Here is an 18653-nt window from a genome sequence, read left to right as displayed (position 1 = left end):
CAGAGAACTCTGGTCACCAAGTAATGACCCCCAAAGACCTGAGCAATATTGCTCCCACAGGCTCTAGAACTGTTGTATTGTCTTCCACTTGTGGCCTTGTCAGGGGAAACCACATAGGAAATGATTGTTTGTAACCCACCTTCTCCCCTCCCTTCCTATGGTAATTTATGTATGTAATCTAGGTTTTCACTTCAGCAAGATGGAATTCTGATCAAATTTCCAATTTGCAAATCTCTTCCTCATAATGAAACTATAATTAAAGGGCCACCTGGTTACTGGCACTTTGTCTCTGGCCTGCAGTTTCCTCATTCTCAGGGTAGAGAATGGCTCAGTAAAATCCTGTTAATACTACCATTATCTAGATATCTGGTACATCTATAGTTTTTACCAAGTTTTCTCCCTCATTCAAATATCAGCTCCTTGAGGGAGAGATCACCTTCCTTTGTATCCCCTGCTCTAAGAACAGTGCCAGGTATCTGATAAGGCCTGACTGTGTACTGATCTGCTAATGGTGAAAATAATACATTTAAAATTTAAAATAAACAAAACACAACATGCATTTATTAAGCCCTAACTATATGCCAGGCACTATGCTACACACACAAACAATTTTACATATAATTTACTAGCTCTTCAGGATGGTGTAAATACATTCACATCTTGGGATGTGTGTGTACACATGTGTATGCGCTGTATATAGAAAAGCCCTGTGTATAAAGGCATGTGTACACACATGTATATGTAATTTTATTTATATGTGAATATAATTTATATTAATGTGTGTGTATTTAAACTAACCCTTCCCCTTTCCTTTAACAGCAATCCGGGACTTACTTCATACGTAGAAGCTGGGGTCACCTCTATATTTCCTGGGGAAGAGCTACAGGGTATCCCTTAAGTCTAGACACATAGGAAATCTCATTACCTGCACATTTTCAAGAAAACGAAATGAATGAAATGTTCAACATTTTATTTAATTAGCATAAATGTTAGCCACAATTTCATATGGAATAAAAACGTTCATTTATTATTGGGGACTATTTTCCATATTAATGAGATTAATTTAATTAATTAGTGAGATTTTCCTATTCGTCTCCTATGTCTTCCTATGAAATCTCATTTATGTTAATAAAATAAAATGTTGTTGGAAATTTCACTCATTTTATTTCTTGAAAACATGCACAGTTAATGAGATTTCCTTATGTGTCCAGACTTAGGGACACCCGGTACAAAAACACCACAAATCTTCACTAGTTCTTTAAAAATCCCAAACCTGGGTTCCACCAGGCAGGATTCCCGCCCCCGCCTCTTTTCACCAAAGAGCCGCAGGATCCAGGGGGAGCCTGGCGTGGCCACCTGAGGCCTACCTAAGGGATGCCCCACGAATCCCCCAGCGCCCTCTCCCCGTCCAGCCCCTAAATGCGGGAGGATGTTGGCCCTCTCCTTTTTCTCTCCTCCAGCCCCCGCCTCCTTCTTCCCTCAGTTTTAGAAGATAACTAATAAGCCTAAGACACCGGAACAGGCGCTCAGCTCCAGAGAAACCTTGAGAGGCGGAGTCTAAGGCGCCTCCCGCCCCGCGCGCCCTCCACAAGGACGTCGGACGCCGACGTCAGCGTGATGACGTCACACCACCGACGTGCTGGCGTCAGGTCGTAGAGGCTGCTGAAGCCGTGGGAGGTTGAACCGGGGCTTTTTAATCCTGTAGCGGTTGCTCGCTAGGTGTTGGGCGCTTGGGTCTGTGTCCGGGGCTTTTGGGGAGCCAGTTAAAAGCCATCACACCGGCCACTGCGCTTTTCTCCCCGTCCCTGGTTTATCGTCACCTTCGGCTGCGATGCTTCCTTTGGAGAACATGGTGCTTTGTCGCGAATCGCAGGTGTCTTCTTTGTTGGCCTTGTTTGGAGAGGTACTGCTCGTTAAATGTTTTCCGAATTTCCAGACCTTGCTTTTGCCTTTTTAGTTGGCGGAGTGAATAGAACGCTGAACTTAAGAGTTAAGAAGACCCGAGTTCGAGTCCTGCCTAAGACATCCTTTAGCTTTGGCACCCTGGGCATGTCGTTTAAGCTCGCTGCCTCAGCTTCTTTATTAAGAAAAAAATGGGGTTAACAGTAGCAGCCACACAGGGACACTGTGAGGATCGAATGAGATCACAGCTTTCAAACTTTAAAGCGCTCTCCCTGTTTTCTCCTCTCCCCTTTCCTTCTTCTTCCTTCACCCTTTTTTCCCCAGCTTCCCAAACTGAATTCGGGGGGATCTTGCTATAGTTGCATTAGGTTAAGGAAAAAGGCCTTGTGAAAATTTTATTTGTAGAACTTTTAGAAGCCTTGACTTGTAACCAGTATCCCAAAGTGAAAAGCCTGCTGCGAACGTCCGTTTTGCAAAGCACTTTGATGGCTGTGGGTCACAGCTGGAAGCTGTAGTCGCAATATATCATTATCAGCAATCTCTTTGGGAGGTTGGATTCATTTATGGGGGTGTAGCACAAAACAACTTGCCCCATAAACATCGTCTGTGTAATGGATATATTTGCTTATTCAGGTTTCTGTGAGGTAGATGGTGGTATTAAGCATGAGGAAACCGAGGTGTTGGGAAGTTGTGCTTCAAGCATAGCAATCCCGAAGCTTGCTCTCTAAAATACCTAAAGGTTAGGTTTAACCATTTCCCAACAGAACAGTTAAGTGAAAGGCCCATTGGCCAGAGGGAAGACCCTTAGGGACTTTGGAAACATTCCACTACCACCACCACCCACAGTAAATCTCGATGAAGGAAATAATCATGCAAAGTGAGACATACTAATATCTCAGATAATTTTCTACTTAGAGTTTTATTGTTGTCACTCAAAATGTGGTCTTTTTACTTGGTTCATAGAATGCCATATTTGGAAGGCACACTTAGAGGCCCTATATACACAGTTTCCTCCATATAACTTCCACTATTAAATTAGGTTTAGTGGAAAGAACGTTGGACTGAAAGCCAAGGAAACCTGGGTTTCAGTCCCAGCCCTGCCACTAATATGGATGACACTGGTCATCATTTAGTGTCTTGGGGCTTCTGTTTCTTCAGTTGTGAAAATGGAGTTCGATTTAGATGACTTTCTAAGGTACCCTTTCATCTATGACATTCAATTAAACTTCTGGGGATTGGGACTTCACTGTGTCACAAAGCAGCCCATTCTGTTTTGGGATATCTCTAGTTGTTCTTCCTTGTATTGAGACAAAGTTTTCCTCTCTTTAACGTCCACCCATTGGTCCAAGATCTGCTCTGTGAAACCACACAGGGTAAGTCTGGTCACTCTGCATGGCAGCCTTTCATAATTTTTGGAACCACGATCCTATCTTCTTTTCTCTAGTCTAGACACATCTGTTTTCTTAATTTTTCCTCACATGCTATAATCATCTCACTATCCTGGTTGCCACCATCCTATAGATGTATTTAGCTTGCCCAGGATCACAAAGCTAATATACCAGAGGCAGGATAAGTGAAAGGAGCAGCTTCACATAGAAGCTAGAGAAAACTTGAGTTCATTCTTTTGGGAAGTATTTATCAAGTATGTGCCAGGCACTGTGCCAAGTGTAGGGGATACAGAAAGAGGCCAAATAAATCGGAAATAATTAAAAGAGAGAAAGCGCTGTAATTAAGAGGGGTTAGTGAGGACTTCCTGGAGAAGGTGGGATTTTAATTGGAACTTAAAGGAAACCAGTTTGTTGGCTCAGGAGTTAAGAAGTCCTGGTTCTTAAGGATGCAGATAAAATAAGACAAAACACTCCCCACCCCTCCACCCCAGAAAAGATCCCTACCCTTAAAGAGTTCACATTCTACTTCTCAGATGTGTTATCACTCCTATGGTTCTCATTCAACTAGAATCCTAACTGAATTACATGGGAAGTGGACAATAAAATTATATATGTTAAGTATTTGATAACCCTGCCCACCATTTCAACTAATGGTGATGCCAGAGGACCTGGACGTGCCTTTCTTCCTTAGCAGAAGATGAGAATAGAAGAAAAGTAAGAGGCAGAGTAGCTTAGTAGGGCAACATGTGACTGGACAGACCCAGGAGACATAAGGCATGGGAAAGTGAACTGGCTGTGTGGAAGGTGGAGGCCAAAGGCCAATCAAGATATGGCATAGTAGATTAGTTTTGAGACAATTTCACTGTGCCTTTTTCGAATAAATTATCTTGGGTAGCCAGGTTAGGCTTTTCTATCCTATTTACGTATCACTTCACTTCCCACATATTTGGTCTAGCCAAAGTGGGCCTGCTATCTCTCATAATCAGCATTTCATTTCTCATCTCTAGTTCTTGGCACAAACCATCTCATATGCTTAGAGAGCCCTTCTCACCTCTACATCTTAGGCTACTTTATTTCTTTCAAAGTTCAGCTCAGGTGCCAACTTCTGTAAGCAACCCTTTCTGATCTCCTTAGTTATTAGTGGGATCTTCCTCAAATATTGTTGTATATCTTGTATTCCTCAGTAAGCTTCTTGGGGGCAATGACTTTTATTTTTGTCTTAACCTCTACTCATGAATATAGTAGACACTTTAATAAATGTTTGTTGAATTGAAATCATGGTTTCAGGTAATATATGATTGTGCCAAATTACTTATACAAACATAAGTGCTCTAGGGCTTCAGAGAATGAGCTCAATCCAGTCTGCTGTGGTTAGGACCTTAAAGAATAGGTAGAATTTGAATGTGAAGAAGCTGCTGTGTTTGAACACATTATTGATTCTACTCTTAAACTCATAAACAAACATTCAGTACACATCCTTATACCACATAGTTTTCATTTTGTTAAAAATCAATTGATTATGTGAAATTTTAATGTTTAAGCAGTTGTCTTGATTTTGTTATTGCTCTATTAGCACATATAGTTTACTATTAAGGGTATCTAGGTGATACAGTGGATGGTGCACAGGACCAGAAATCAGGAAGACTCATCTTCCTGACTTCAAATATTATCTCAGATACCTACTAGCTGTATGACCCTGGGTAAGTCCCATAACTCTGTTTGCCTCAATTTCTTCATCTGTAAAAAGAGCTAGAAAAGGAAATGGCAAACTACTCCACTATCTTTGCCAAGAAAACCCCAAATGGAGTCATGAAGGGAATGAAATGATTGAATAGCAACAAGCTAGCTATAAACCAGGTACAGATTTTTTATTTTTTAAAGACCAACATCATTTCAACTGAAATGTAGGGTAACTTACCCTAGAACATGTTTTTGATTTGACAACTAGGTGACTTTCATTAAAGTTTATTGATGATTATGATGATAACAATAAAGATATTCTAACTGCCTAATTTTTCACTGGAAGAATATAGTGTTGATTGAGCAGGAATTCCTGAAAGTATTTTTTTTCCTGAGAAACTGGTACTTTCATGAATTGTAAGAGGAGCACATAGACATTTAAAAAAATTTGTTGACTTGAATAATATGGATAAATTTTTATCGCTGACTTGCTTTAGTAAGCACCTGGGCCCACCAGTAGTCTTCCCATTGCTTGGGGCCTTGAACCCAGTGCCTTCTTAAAATCCCTCCCATCATGAAAGCACTTTTATTCAGCAAGAAAACCTTTGCTCTTTTTTTCATAGTGTTTTGGATTGATAAAAAAAAAAAGCTAAATAAAAAGTTTGGTAAAGTTGAAGTTCAGTGTATTTGTAAATTTGTTAAATGTAAATTGACCACTACTTTTCTCTTTTAGCGTCATCATTTTAGCTTCCCATCCATCTTTATTTATGGACATACAGCTAGTGGAAAGACCTATGTGATGGAAACTTTGTTGAAAACTTCAGAGGTAAGAATAATATTGAACTCCTTTTAAGCTGACTTAAAATGTTATAGTATATGGAGAAAAAATACACCGTGTAGGAAATAATGTTAGAAATACTAAAAAGTAACTACTGATTTGGTTTAAAAACAAATATATTCTATAGTTGGTATCATAACTGAAAATTTTGTGTTATAACCACTCGAAAAACTAGATTAATAATTTATTAAATACCATTGTAGTAGATTTGTTGTTGTGACTTTTTCCAGAGGCAGGAACATATTCTAGTACCTTCACGGATTCTACCTTAAAATGTGCTAGCAATAAAATGTGTAAGTAAAATCATTGTAGATTAGGGTGTTGAGAAGTTTTTGGAAAGTAGGCTATATGCCGTTACCCTCTACTGCTGTTATGAGAAAGTGTCACTTGGAGCATTTGTGAAATTGGTAGCACTATATAAATAACAATGTAATCCTATCATTGTTGGCCTCTGTTTCCTAAGGCAGAGAGCTTTTTCTATGACTCTCTTTCCTAGGAGGAAGTAACCTGGCTACAAAAGACTGAGAAGTTATCGGAAGGCTGGTGCCTCAAGTACTAATGATTCTTTGTGAATAAAGAAAAATAACTGATACCTGCAGGTTATATTTATAACCTAGCACTTCTTGAAGTATGTGTAGAGAATGAAGCTTATGGTTGCTTTTCTACTAAACTGAGGGACCATCATTGCTCATTCAGTATAAGGATTTTTAAGTAGTTCTTATTAGACATATGTCTGAAAATACCATTTTCAGATGCTTCCTTTTTATATATTCTAAGTAGCCTATATAAAATATATAGGAAAATTGAAATATGAATATCTTCTATAATGATGTAGATGTAAACTATGTAATCATTGGGATCTATGTTCTATAATGGTAATGTAGTGGGAATTGTCTGAAAATAAAACTCAAAATTTACCTTTTAAATTCTAATTTTGTAATAATGAATTAGTTTAAATGTATCAAAACTATCTTTAAAAGTAGTAAATTTGTGTAATTCTAATATCTGGTGATCTACAAAGGCAGTTTGGAACAGTGGATCAAACTCTGGATTTGGAGTCGATAAGGCATGGGTTCAACTCCTACTTCTGTTACATAGTAACTGTGTGACCTTGGGCAAGTCATTTAACTTCTGTGTCCCTCAATATTCTCCCTAGGACTTACTACTAATTCATAAATTGATTTAGATCTGTAGAGGTATAGGACAGCACTTTTTAAACTGTGGGTCACAACCTGCAGTTTAAGAAGTGCTGAAGGGGTCACGTATGGAAAAACTTTAAGGAACCCTGTTCTAAGGAATTTCCTTATTTAAAAAATAAATGATATTGCATAATAACATCTTCTCATATATAGTATTCAAGTCACAGGTTGCTAATGTGATTAGTATTCATCAGGTTGACTGTTTCTAGTTAATAAGTGCATTTCGCCTGGTTAATAGGATAGGTAGAAGAATTAAAAATGTTTTAAGTTCAGCTATCTCAATCTAAATCCTGCCTTTTTTTCTGATTTTTTTTCTGATTCTTTTGTGTTTTGGGGTTTGTTTTATTGGTTTTTTTCCAAAGTCTTTACTTTTAAATAATTTTAAACATTTATATTTATTATATCTGCTGTTTTTCATAAAATTCCCAATATAAATTATTATTTTTAATTTATATTTTTATAAACATAACTTATATTTGTAATTCTCCCCTTAAAGTTCTATTGTTGATGGCTTACAGTAGCATAGAAGAAATTTTCCAAAAGATTGAAAGCCTTGGAAGATCCAATAAAACTGGAAAAGCTTTTAAGTTTAGATCAGCAATGGATTATTTTTATCTGTTGTCCAAGGCCTAATTCAGGGGGCTCATCAGTTTGGCCATAGGGTTCTGAATTTCTTAGCCACTCTTTCAGAGTGCCCACTAAGTTTGGAGGGTTCTGATCGGTTGGGTAAAACAAATCCTGAAATAGCAGGTGCTTAAAATGTTGACTTATATTTGGAAAGGTTAAACTATAACAGTTTACTTTTTAACTAAATTTTATTATATCTTTTTCTTAATAATAAAAAGTCATTTCCAGATAAATTCCACCCACCCACCCACTAGAAATAAGCAAAACCAGATAACAGAAAGCAGCCTCCTCTACATAATTCCACTTCAGTGAGTGTTTTCTTCACCCTGGTGAAGGGTACTTTTTAACACTTGTTCTCTGAAACTACACATTTTACTTTTGTGTTTCACCATGAGAAACTTTGGCAATGGTAGATGCCAAGCACAATCAAATATATGGTCTTGTGTTTAATTTCCAAACCTATGATGTGTGGTCTGTCCCCTTGAGAATGACAGAATGTTAGAACAGGAAGGGATAATGGAGAAGAACATCTAGCTCAAACTCCTTGTTTTACAAATAAGACAATTTATTTAAATAAATAAATTAGTTATTAAATACCATTGTGGTAGATTACTTACTCAAGGCCACACTGCAAATTAGTGTCAAACCTGGGACTAGAACTCAAGCTTTCCCTTGACCCCAAGTTGTTAAAATTATTAATATTTTTTAAGAAATTGGGTGTTTCGGGGGCGGCTAGGTGGTACAGTGAGTAAGACCACTGGCCCTGGAGTCAGGAGTACCCGGGATCTGTTCTGGCCTCAGATACTTAACATCCACACAAAAAAAACTGGCCAAGTAACCTTGGGCAAGTTACTTAACCCCAACTGCTTTAAAAAAAAAAAAAGAAGAAATTGGTTGTTTCAACAGCCATACAATAAAACTGATGGTTGTTTTTGTAATAACTTTTAGGAGAAAAAGGTCACATTTGTTTACTTTTGTTTACTTTTTTTCTTTTTTAGCTTCCACATGTTATTGTGAACTGTGTTGAATGTTTTTCCTCAAGGATACTATTGGAGCATATTTTAAACCAGTTGAATCGTCTCAGTTCTTCAGAAGATGAATGTGCCCCTTATATAACCTGTGATTCATTTAATGATTTTGTTCGTTTGTTTAAGAAAGTAACTCAAGACCAGGGTGTGGATGATCAGACTGTATATATTGTAAGTAATTTAACTATGTTCTTTTTTTTAATGACCTATTTATTACTTCTTAGTGTTACAGATTGATTTTATGTGTACTTGGATTTATAAGTTATATGAATGCTTCTCGATGGATCTCTCAATATTTACATATACATAAACAAATGCTCTAGGGTAGCACTATTTTCCTATTCTACTCAGGCTCACATCCTAAGTGTGATCCTTGTCTCCTCTGTGTGTGTATGTGTGTGAGAGTCTCATACACTCACATGTACATACCCTGCCCCTATAGCCAGTCTCTTGCCAAGGCCTGTCAATGTTACTTTTGCAACCTCTCAAACCCCTTCTCTCCTCTGATGCTGCCACCAGATGGTAGCCAAGAAAGGGGGTAGTTTAGTTTTGAAAGTTCCAGAGGTGATGAGGAAAGCCATAGAAAGGCAGATTGATGAATAATGGAAAGAATTCCCTAAACTGATGAGATTATAGATCATTGTAGTATATGAGAGGCCACATGGTAAGAGCACTAATCAAGAAGTCAGAATGAGTTCAAATTCTTTCTCTTTGTGACCTTGGACAAGTCACTTAAAACTCCCTGGGCTTGTTTCCTCAACTGCAAAATGAGAGACTTGGACTAGATCAGGAATGGGGAACCTGTGGCCTGGAGGCCACATGTTGCCTTCTAGGTCCTTGGGTTAAGTCTTTTAATTGAGGCCAGGTTTTACAGAACAAATCCTTTTATTAAGGAGATTTGTTCTGTGAAGTTTTAATTTGGGCAAAGGGTCGCACTTGAGGACCTAGAGGGCCACATGTGGCATCAAGGCAACAGGTTCCCCACCCCTGGACTAGATGGTCTTTAAGGTCCCTCTTAGTTCTAAATCTATACTAATATTAAAAGGAATCTAGGTGTTTAACTATTACAAATTTTATGTTTTATTGCCTTATAAATTTGACCCTTTTAATACAAGTGTTTATAGTATGATGCAAGTCATGTTGCAAGTTTAGTCTTTGAATAAAATAATTAACATAGAGAACTGAATTCCAAATAGTTTTTTTCCTCCTAAGGGCTGTTGGTTACATGAAAAATGGCTCTATCAGTCTATTTGATTTTCATTACTGAAAAGAGAAATCACACATGTGATATTAAGTACTTTTTGGATGAGTATTTTACTGACAATATATGGGTATTCATATATAAAGAATTACACATGTACACGCTAAAATAAATATACAGTAACACCTCATTTATCTAACATTATGGGGAGATAATAGATGCACTTAAATTTGCAAAGATAAGCATCCAAAATGGTCTAACTATTTTGATAGAAATGTTTTAAAGATATATTGCTTAAACAAAGGATACTGAATTTAATATCATTTCAGTGACTTGAACATCCATTTTAACACTATTCCTACTTTTTCATTTTTCTTCTTTTATTTCTTGTTATCATTTAATATTTCCCCACCTTCCTTCTGGTTTGCTGGTTTTGAGCTCCTGTGGGCTAGGGGACCAGATAACTTCTTTCTTTGAGCTTTCCTACTGACTCATCTTTATATTACCCCCATCCTGTCTTCCCTCCCTCCCTAGGCTGATTCTTCCTTCCACTAATAGAGATCCTAACCTCTTTGTTGTAAAGTAGGCCTGACCTACACTAGTCTAGTGACTCAGACTTGGGTTGGAAGAAAATGAGACTTTTGAAGATTAGCCGGCATTTAATGGAAATGAAGTTTACTTAACAAAAGCCGAGAAAGAATACTTTGCAGGTATGCAGAACTGGTTCAAGTGAACTCCATCCCCTTCATCTTCCTATGAAAACATCCAAGCAGATAGTTGTGGTAACTTGAGAACAGTGGGCATTCTTTAAGTATGAGGACCATTGATTTTTGGTTTGTTGGCCTGTGCCCCAGCGTTTCAGTGGCTCAAGCCCTGGTTTCCTGGACCAATCAGTTCTTTGAAGATAGCTTCCCTGACTTTGGGATCCTAGTAGCTGTTACTTGTACTATAACCACCATGCCTTGCCATCCTCTGTGATTCTCTTCCATGTTCTCCTATAAATTCTGTATACACGACCCTCATAGTTCTGAAGTTTTCCTCTCATTCTTTTAATATCTCTAGATATTTAAATTGAATTACAGCAGTGTGAAATCCTGATTGTTCTGTGCTTTTGTCTTTACTGAGCCCTTAGTGGACATGTAGAATAAAGGTTTAAAGATAGTAAGAAATAATGGTATAGGAGTGATCAAATATGAAGGGTTGGAAAGTTTTTTTTTAAGTTTATTTTAAATGACAAGATATTTAGGAAAAATTAGTTTGATAACTGATATTGAAAATGTGTAAAATTGAGAGTATAGAATTAATAGATAAAAATCATGCATGTTTCATGTTCAATGAATGAAGAAAATAAGGATAAACTAAAAATTCAAATGGAGAGTGTGCTTAATTTAAAAAAAAACTGATAAGCTTGTGAGTAAAATAAGTAATGTTGAAGACTGAATAGCACAGAATTTAGAATATTCTAATTTTTTTGGTTATAATGGTAAAGACTAAATTTTTAGGTACACAGTTTACTCTTATTTGTATTAATGTATATTGTTAGGTATTTAAATAAATGAAGAATTTTTCTTACATGTTATTATTTTTTGTTATTCCATCTTTTAATTTGCACCAACTCTTCATGACCCCATTTGGGGTTTTCTTGGCAAAGATACTGGAGTGGTTTGCCATTTCCTTCTCCAAGTCATTTTACAGATGAAAAAATGGAGGCAAACAGGGTTATACTTGACTTTCTTAGGGTCACACAGTAAGTATCTGAGGCCATATTTGAACTCAAGAAGAGGAGTCTTCCTGATTCCTATCCACTGCACCACCTTAGCTGCTCCATGCTATTATTGCACATATATAAATTCTCTCTTTTTTTTTTTAAAGCAATTGGGGTTAAGTAACTTGCTCAAAGTTACATGGCCAGTTATTTCTGGGTGTGGTGCTGAGTATCTGAGCCCAGATTTGATCCCCAGTTCATCCCGACACTGGGACCGGTGCTCTTACTCGCTGAGCCAGCTGGCTGCCCCTAAACAATTGGGGTTAAGTAACTTGCTCAAGGTTACACAGCCAGGTGTTTCTGGGTGGGTGCTAAGTGTCTGAGCCCGGATTCGATTCCCAGGTCATCCCGACACTGGAGCCAGTGCTCTTACTTGCTGTGCTACCTGGCTGCCCCAGTTCTCTCTTTTTTAAAGCTTAAAGGTTAGTAGGGAGAAAAAAAATTAATGGGACAATAGTATTTGTTTTACTCAAGTTTCCATATGAATGGGATTTGCAGGTTTTGCTGTTTTCAACTCTGTGAGAGGGGAAAGGACAAGGTATCCTGCATTGCCTTCTGTTACTATTATATTTTGCCTTATATTGCTAGCGTGTGTGTGCCTATTCTCCCTAACTAGATTGTATGCTCTTTAAAAAAGGGGCTGTGTTTTTCACTTCTTTGCATCTCCCACAGCACCTGATACAGATACTTACACATAACAGACGTCAGTAAATATTTCTTAGTTGACGAAAAATTTTGAATAAAAAGTGGATAATTAGAGCTACTCAGTGTTTCTAGGTACAGATTTTTAAAGTAACAAACACAGAATTCTATCAATGGGAAAGCTGGTCAACAGTGTATTATTACAAGTTAACAAATTAACTTGTAAATTATAAAATGAAGGATAATGTTTAAAGATCCATGATAAGAAAAGCATATTTCTGCCTTTCTGGACATTAATTATTTGGCAGTTGGTTATAAAGGAATACAAGGCATTACATACTACACTATTGTCAATGGTACTGGGCAAATTATAGTAAAATTAAATACTTATGTTAAATTTGTATTCCATTGCTGTTCTGCATAATAATAGATGTAAAGAACAATCATCAGTTTATTTAAAGTAACCTGTGTTTTCTGGGTGAGAGGGTTTAAATTGAGATTGAAATGAAAAACGCACCTTGGGAGCATAGTTGAAAAAGTAATTCATTTCATTCGAGCAGTAAATTACTTAGAATATTTCATTCCTAATTAGTTTAGGTAAAATTGAGACGAATGGTTACTGTTGTTCACTAATTTTTACATGTATTTCGTAATTATAAAACAAGTATGAAACAAAAATCAAAGGAAGCACTTTTTTACCTACATTTAATTGTACCACGCATGTATAGTTATTAAAATTTATAAGATATATTCATACAGTTTTCAAGGTTTTGTTTTGTTTTAAAGAATGATGATATAAAATATTTTTGCCACTTGGGCAGTAAATTATCCAAAGATTTTTGTTATTGCATTGAAAAAAAGGAAAATTATCTTAGGGATTTGTTTTTGTTTTGGAGATTACCCTTATTGGAAAGGCATTGGCTATATGCTGTCGTAGGATGATTAATTTGAACTAAAAATCTACTTGTATTTTAAGAACTTATGCTTTCCCAGAACTATAGGTGATCTCCTTAAACTTTTTCACTATTCAGTAAAATAATTAAAGCTAGATAAATTTCATTTAATTATGCCCAGAAGTTTTAAATTTGAACTTTTAAAGGGTGAAAGGCAAATTTATTTTTTAAACATTTGGGACATAGAAACTCCTGGAAAGTGATAAAAATTGCACATTATTTTTCCAGCTAAGGACATGTTTACTCATAGAGCACCTAAAAAATGTAATTTTTGGAAAGAGATACTATGATTAGTAGGAACTTAGTTTACATGAATTGCTTTGTGGTAGCAGTGGTATGATTATTTAGTCTATTATTACAGACCATGGTTCTTCCCTTTTTTCCATAACCTGTGTCATTCCCTTCATTATCCTTCAGTAAATCCATTGTCTTTTTTTTTTTTTGAGAAGGCAATGCAGTTGAGCTTAAGTGACTTGCCTAAGGTCACACAGCTAGTAAGTGTGTCAGGTGTCTGAGGCCCAGGTTGAACCCAGATCCTCCTGACTCCAGGGTCTGCGTTCTACTCACTGCACCATCTAGCTGCCTCATAAATCCATTCAGGTCTTTTGAGGACTTCTCATTCTTTTAATTATCTTAAGCATTCAGTCTGCGCATCCATTGGGCCTTGTTCTCACTATACAGCTAACCCACTTCTTTTTCTTAATATTTCTTGATTTTTATAATTATATTTACACCATTTCTTTCGTGCAGGTCTTTATTTAAAATGTGCCTTTTGTTCTAAACCTGGGCTGGTGGGTCCCAGGCCTAGAAGTGAGGATATCCTGCCCCTGGCACATACTGGCCAATGGAACCTGGACAGTTCCCTTACATCTCAGTAGCCCAGGCAGCTCTCTAGAGTCAGCGTTGCAGCACAGTTGTTGATCTCTGTTGGTAGAGGGAGTTGTCTCACAAAGGAATTATTTATATCTATTAAGTCACAGTTTCGTAACAAAAAAAAAAATGCAGGGAACTCTGAGCTAGGCATTGGAATACAAAAACTAAATGGAAAGTAGGCCTTGTCCTTAAGGAATTTATATTTTATATTCATCAAAATATATAGAATACAGACAGGGGTGTGTGTGTGTGTGTGTGTGTGTGTGTGTGTGTGTGTGTGTGTGTAGTAGTAGGAGGAAGAGGAGGAGGAGGAGGAGGCAGAAAGCATTAACGACTAAGGTGAGGCTCAGGAATGACTTTCTGAAGTAGGTAGGTGGTACATAAAGTGAGCAGGATTTTGTGAATTCTAGGGATATGGAACCATTTGTACAAAAGAATAAATAGTAGGATATAAAATACTGTCTGGAGAATACAAAGTTAGTCATTTTGACTGGATCATTGAGTGCTTCAGAAGGGGAGATGTGAAATAATTCTGGAAAAGTAGATGACAGGCACTTTGTGAAGACCTAAAAATGCTGAACTGAGTTTTTTCTTTTGTTCTGGAGGTAGAAGGGAGTCAGTGAAGATTCATGAGCAGGGAGTGACATGGTTAAAGTTGTACTCTAATAAGAAAGCTTTGTTAGGTATGCAGAACCTGGTTTGGAATAGTATATTTGAAACTGAACTAGAAGTAAAAATTCTTCTTTGAGAACCTAAGATTTGAATTATATGTTCTGAACCATAATGAAAAGATCAGGTCACTGTGCTACATAGTATTGATTGACTTAAGTTGATTTTTACTCTGCTCAAAATTATTAATTTTTTTTTCATAAGGTTCTGGATAAAGCAGAATATTTAAGAGAAATGGAAGCAAATTTACTGCCTGCATTTCTTAGATTGCAAGAACTGGTAAGTGATTAAGTAAAATGGAATTGGACTTTATTTCAGGAACATGTTAGATAAAAATTTAGATTTACAAAATAGGGGAATTGGTGTTATTCCAAAAAATTTTGGTCCAGTTTCACTTGTGCTTACACAGAAAAGTATTCTTATGACATTTTGGAATTGTGTCTACTTAGAACATTTTACTTTTAATTAACATATTGACATGAATTCTTCCCTTCTTCTTATACTCACTTCTGCCAGTATTGATTTTCTGTAAAACATAACAGTACATGTTAATTGAATGCACTATCTCATTAATTTGAACTCTTTTGAATATATCTCATGAAGCAAAGTACTTAAGATGATTAGGATAAACGTAGCAGCTAGTTTAAAAGTGAAATAGACTTAGTATTGTTGAGCAAAGAGCCTCTTGAGAAACTTAGGTATGTATGAAAGTAATACCATTAATAGCAAGGCAAATGGAGTTGGGTATATCAGCCATCTCTATCACATTAAGTTGGCCAGACTAACTGAATGCTTTTCCCAAAAATCTCTTGTGGAGAGGAAAAGGTGTTTCTGCAGAGCTGGCTTACCCAGAAAACCTCAGAAAAGTACCTTTTACAAGTCAATGTTCCCTCTGATTTTTTATATTCATATATAGAATGAATTTCATAACCTACTATATTTATTGTATTGAAAATATTAACATAGTATAGATCTTTACCTACCTATTGTAGATAAAGTTTTCTTTGGTGTGTCTAGCCTGCCCTTTTTTTCCCTTTTGCCCTTAAGGTATGCCCAGTGATTTTCTGCTTTCTAAACCTATTCCTTGGTGAAAAATTATCTTTCATATTATATTTACACTTTGACTAAAACTCATTCACATTTTTGTGTTACCACTCCAAATTCTATTTGTATTTTTAAATACTTTAAATATGATAGAATGACAAGTATTCCTTTCTGGTACAGGGATTTTGAACAGTGACAGGTGAGGGAGGTTTTGGGGATGAGATAAGAGACTAGAAATAGTACAGGTATCTCTTTAGGCAACAACATGAAAGGGAATAGAATTTTCACATTTGGTTAGGGTATAAATGTATGGTACTTTGTTTTAGCTTTGATTGGGGACTTTTCAATGCCTATGAAATGTTCCTGTGGCTAAGGCTGGACATGGAAGTTGTTAACCTATTTTAAGTGTTTTAGAAGTTGAGATTGATTTCAAAGAGACAGTGGTTGATCTGACTCTTTTCACCTTGAGCCCTGTTCTGCTTGTGAGGAGAAACCTAGACACAGTTTCTAGAATTTTTGTTTTGTCCAAGTTACCGTTTATGGTACCTTGTCACTGGATTCTCATAGCCTTGAGACTTGGAGTCTGATCTCCCTGATCATAGGTCTTCTTAAGTGGCTGACCTCTCCTTTTGGCTTTCTCAGCCCTACACATTCTTTCATTAGACTTCTAGATGCTAGAATCCAGACCCCATGATTGGTAAATCTTTTTTCAGTGTTACTAGTTTCCCAGTTCTTTTGTATTATTGTGTTCATGCAGTCTGTCTCTCTGCCCTCCCTTCATACCAATGTTTATCAGACAGGCTATCCACAGATTCATGGTCCATAAAATTGTGTTGTATTATCCAGGTAAGAAAGCAACTGGATGTACTACTTAAAGACCTTTTTAGATTGCTCCTGGCCCCTCTCCACCCCCCCCCCAAAAAAAAAAAGACAATAGGACAAAGGAGTCCAAAATTTGGGCGGAAACAAGACTATTCCCCTCTGTGCCAACAAAGAAAATGTATTTCCTAGGACTTTCCTTAAAGCAAGAAACATGTATTAGGCCTAAGGAAACCTCCTTCTCCCAAATGAACACTTCACCATTTGTTTTGGATGACGATTTGATCTTTGCTCTTTACATGAGACTACAAATAAAAATTTCATTAATGATAAGATTAATTTTATACTGGGTACTCTGCCAAATAAATAGATGGATGTTTTCCCATTATAAATCAGTTTTAGGCAAAAAGCATATTCTATTATTCTTCTAAGGTACTGCCTGCCAATAGTTTTTTAATCTGATTTTAGTAAGTCAGTATTTTTTTTTTTTTATCATTAATCATTTTTAAATGGGAAAAGCTTAGTGCTTTTTAGTTAGAACTGTTTTTAGAATTCAAAAATACTTTTCTTCCCTGGAAAAATAAATGCAGACCTTTTTTTTTTTAACAAGAGTTTCTAGGATATATGGAAAGAGGCATTTGGAAGTGATTATCTTTTTCTTTGTATGACGCAGACAAAATAGGCCTAAGGGCCAACACACTATTTACAGCACTAACAGTGGCTATTATGAATATGTCAGCATAGTTCTCAATTGCAAAATATAACAGACTCTCCTTATAGAAGACAGAAGCAAAGCGTTTATTCAGACACCAGAAAACCAAATCCCCAAACCAGAAAGCTGAATCCATCATAGCAACAAAGAAGTTAATACACTGTAGCAGAGCAGGGAGCCACACCATCCTTTAGCCTTCCTGCAAACCAAGACTCACAAGCCTCTCCTCCCTCTGTCTAGCTGCTCTGACTCCCCAGTTTCCTGTAGGTTTTGCTCCACCCTTTAGCAAACTCCTTCCACCACGGGCTCCATGTGATTACATTCAGCCTGTTGGGGGCAGGGAAGATCTTCACATTCCTTTTACCATTATGGCCCTCTATGAGATGATTATTAATTTGTTGAAATGTTGTCTTTGTCTTCCAAGAAAATATTGAAGACCATTATTAAATTTAACACAGGTCTGGAATCCTTTGAAAATTTGATCTTTTTTACTTAATACTTCTAAAGTTGGATGGACTGTAATTCTTAGTGTAATCTGCCTTTTTAATCTTCCCAGTTTTTCTGTTTTACTTTAAAAAAGTGAAAATTTTAGAAAGTAACACTTTTCACATTATTGGTAATTTTAGTTACCAGTTGATTTTTTTTTTTTTAGCATAATCAACTTTGTTTTGGAAAGATGCAGTTGTTTTTAGAAAGGTACATTGATTCCTAAGAACATTTTTTATAGAAAGCTCTAATCTTAGTCAAGCAATGTATTTTCTATAATCGAGTATAAAACGATACTTTTTGTGAGATACATGTTTCATTCAAAGAGAGTAACTGAATAACAATTAAAATTACAAAAGTTTTATAGAAATTCTGGATAATTGTGAAAATCTGCACATTTATGAGTCCTTGATTAGAATGTCTAAAGAAGGCTTATTAATATGCAAATACTTTATAATAAGTTAGAAATTTGATAATTTTCTGAAAGAAAAATCCAGATGGAATCACTATTCTGATTACAATTTCAGTATACAAGGTCACCTTTTATTCCTTTTTCTTTTACAGACCGACAGAAACGTGACTGTTATCTTTCTCAGTCAAATTGTTTGGGAAAAGTTTCGACCAAATACTGGGTGTTTTGAACCATTCATCTTGTATTTCCCTGATTATAGCATAGGTAAATGCTCGTTTTTTTAATTCCTTTCAGAAGTGAGTTTTTAAATGGAAACATTTAGAATTATCAATATGTTTGAATGAGGACATTATTTAAAAAGTAAATTCTTAAAGGGAAATTACTGTGGAGCGTGGGAATCTGGCAGTCAGTGGAA

The 18653-nt window shown here is 36.4% G+C and overlaps 1 protein-coding gene across 4 annotated transcripts in view; it reads left to right on the top strand.

The window, feature by feature from the left end:
* Positions 1-1616: 1616 nt before the first annotated feature.
* Positions 1617-18653, top strand: part of LOC138175903 (origin recognition complex subunit 5-like) — a 100546-nt gene continuing 83509 nt past the window's right edge. Inside the window, exons 1-5 of one of the 4 annotated variants that reach the window (XM_069106561.1) lie at positions 1617-1903; positions 5704-5796; positions 8633-8833; positions 14970-15044; positions 18391-18502. In XM_069106561.1, the coding sequence (XP_068962662.1) occupies positions 1832-1903; positions 5704-5796; positions 8633-8833; positions 14970-15044; positions 18391-18502 (553 nt within the window). In that variant the 5' untranslated portion in view covers positions 1617-1831. The remainder of the gene's footprint in view (positions 1904-5703; positions 5797-8632; positions 8834-14969; positions 15045-18390; positions 18503-18653) is intronic. The other 3 variants (XM_069106562.1, XM_069106559.1, XM_069106560.1) reach the window with 3 other exon arrangements.

Source organism: Petaurus breviceps, unplaced genomic scaffold (assembly GCF_028583685.1).
Source record: "Petaurus breviceps papuanus isolate PSGF00001 unplaced genomic scaffold, PetGlider_PUasm1.0 79, whole genome shotgun sequence".
Classification (NCBI taxonomy): domain Eukaryota; kingdom Metazoa; phylum Chordata; class Mammalia; order Diprotodontia; family Petauridae; genus Petaurus; species Petaurus breviceps.
This window is presented reverse-complemented; position numbering and strand designations above follow the sequence as displayed.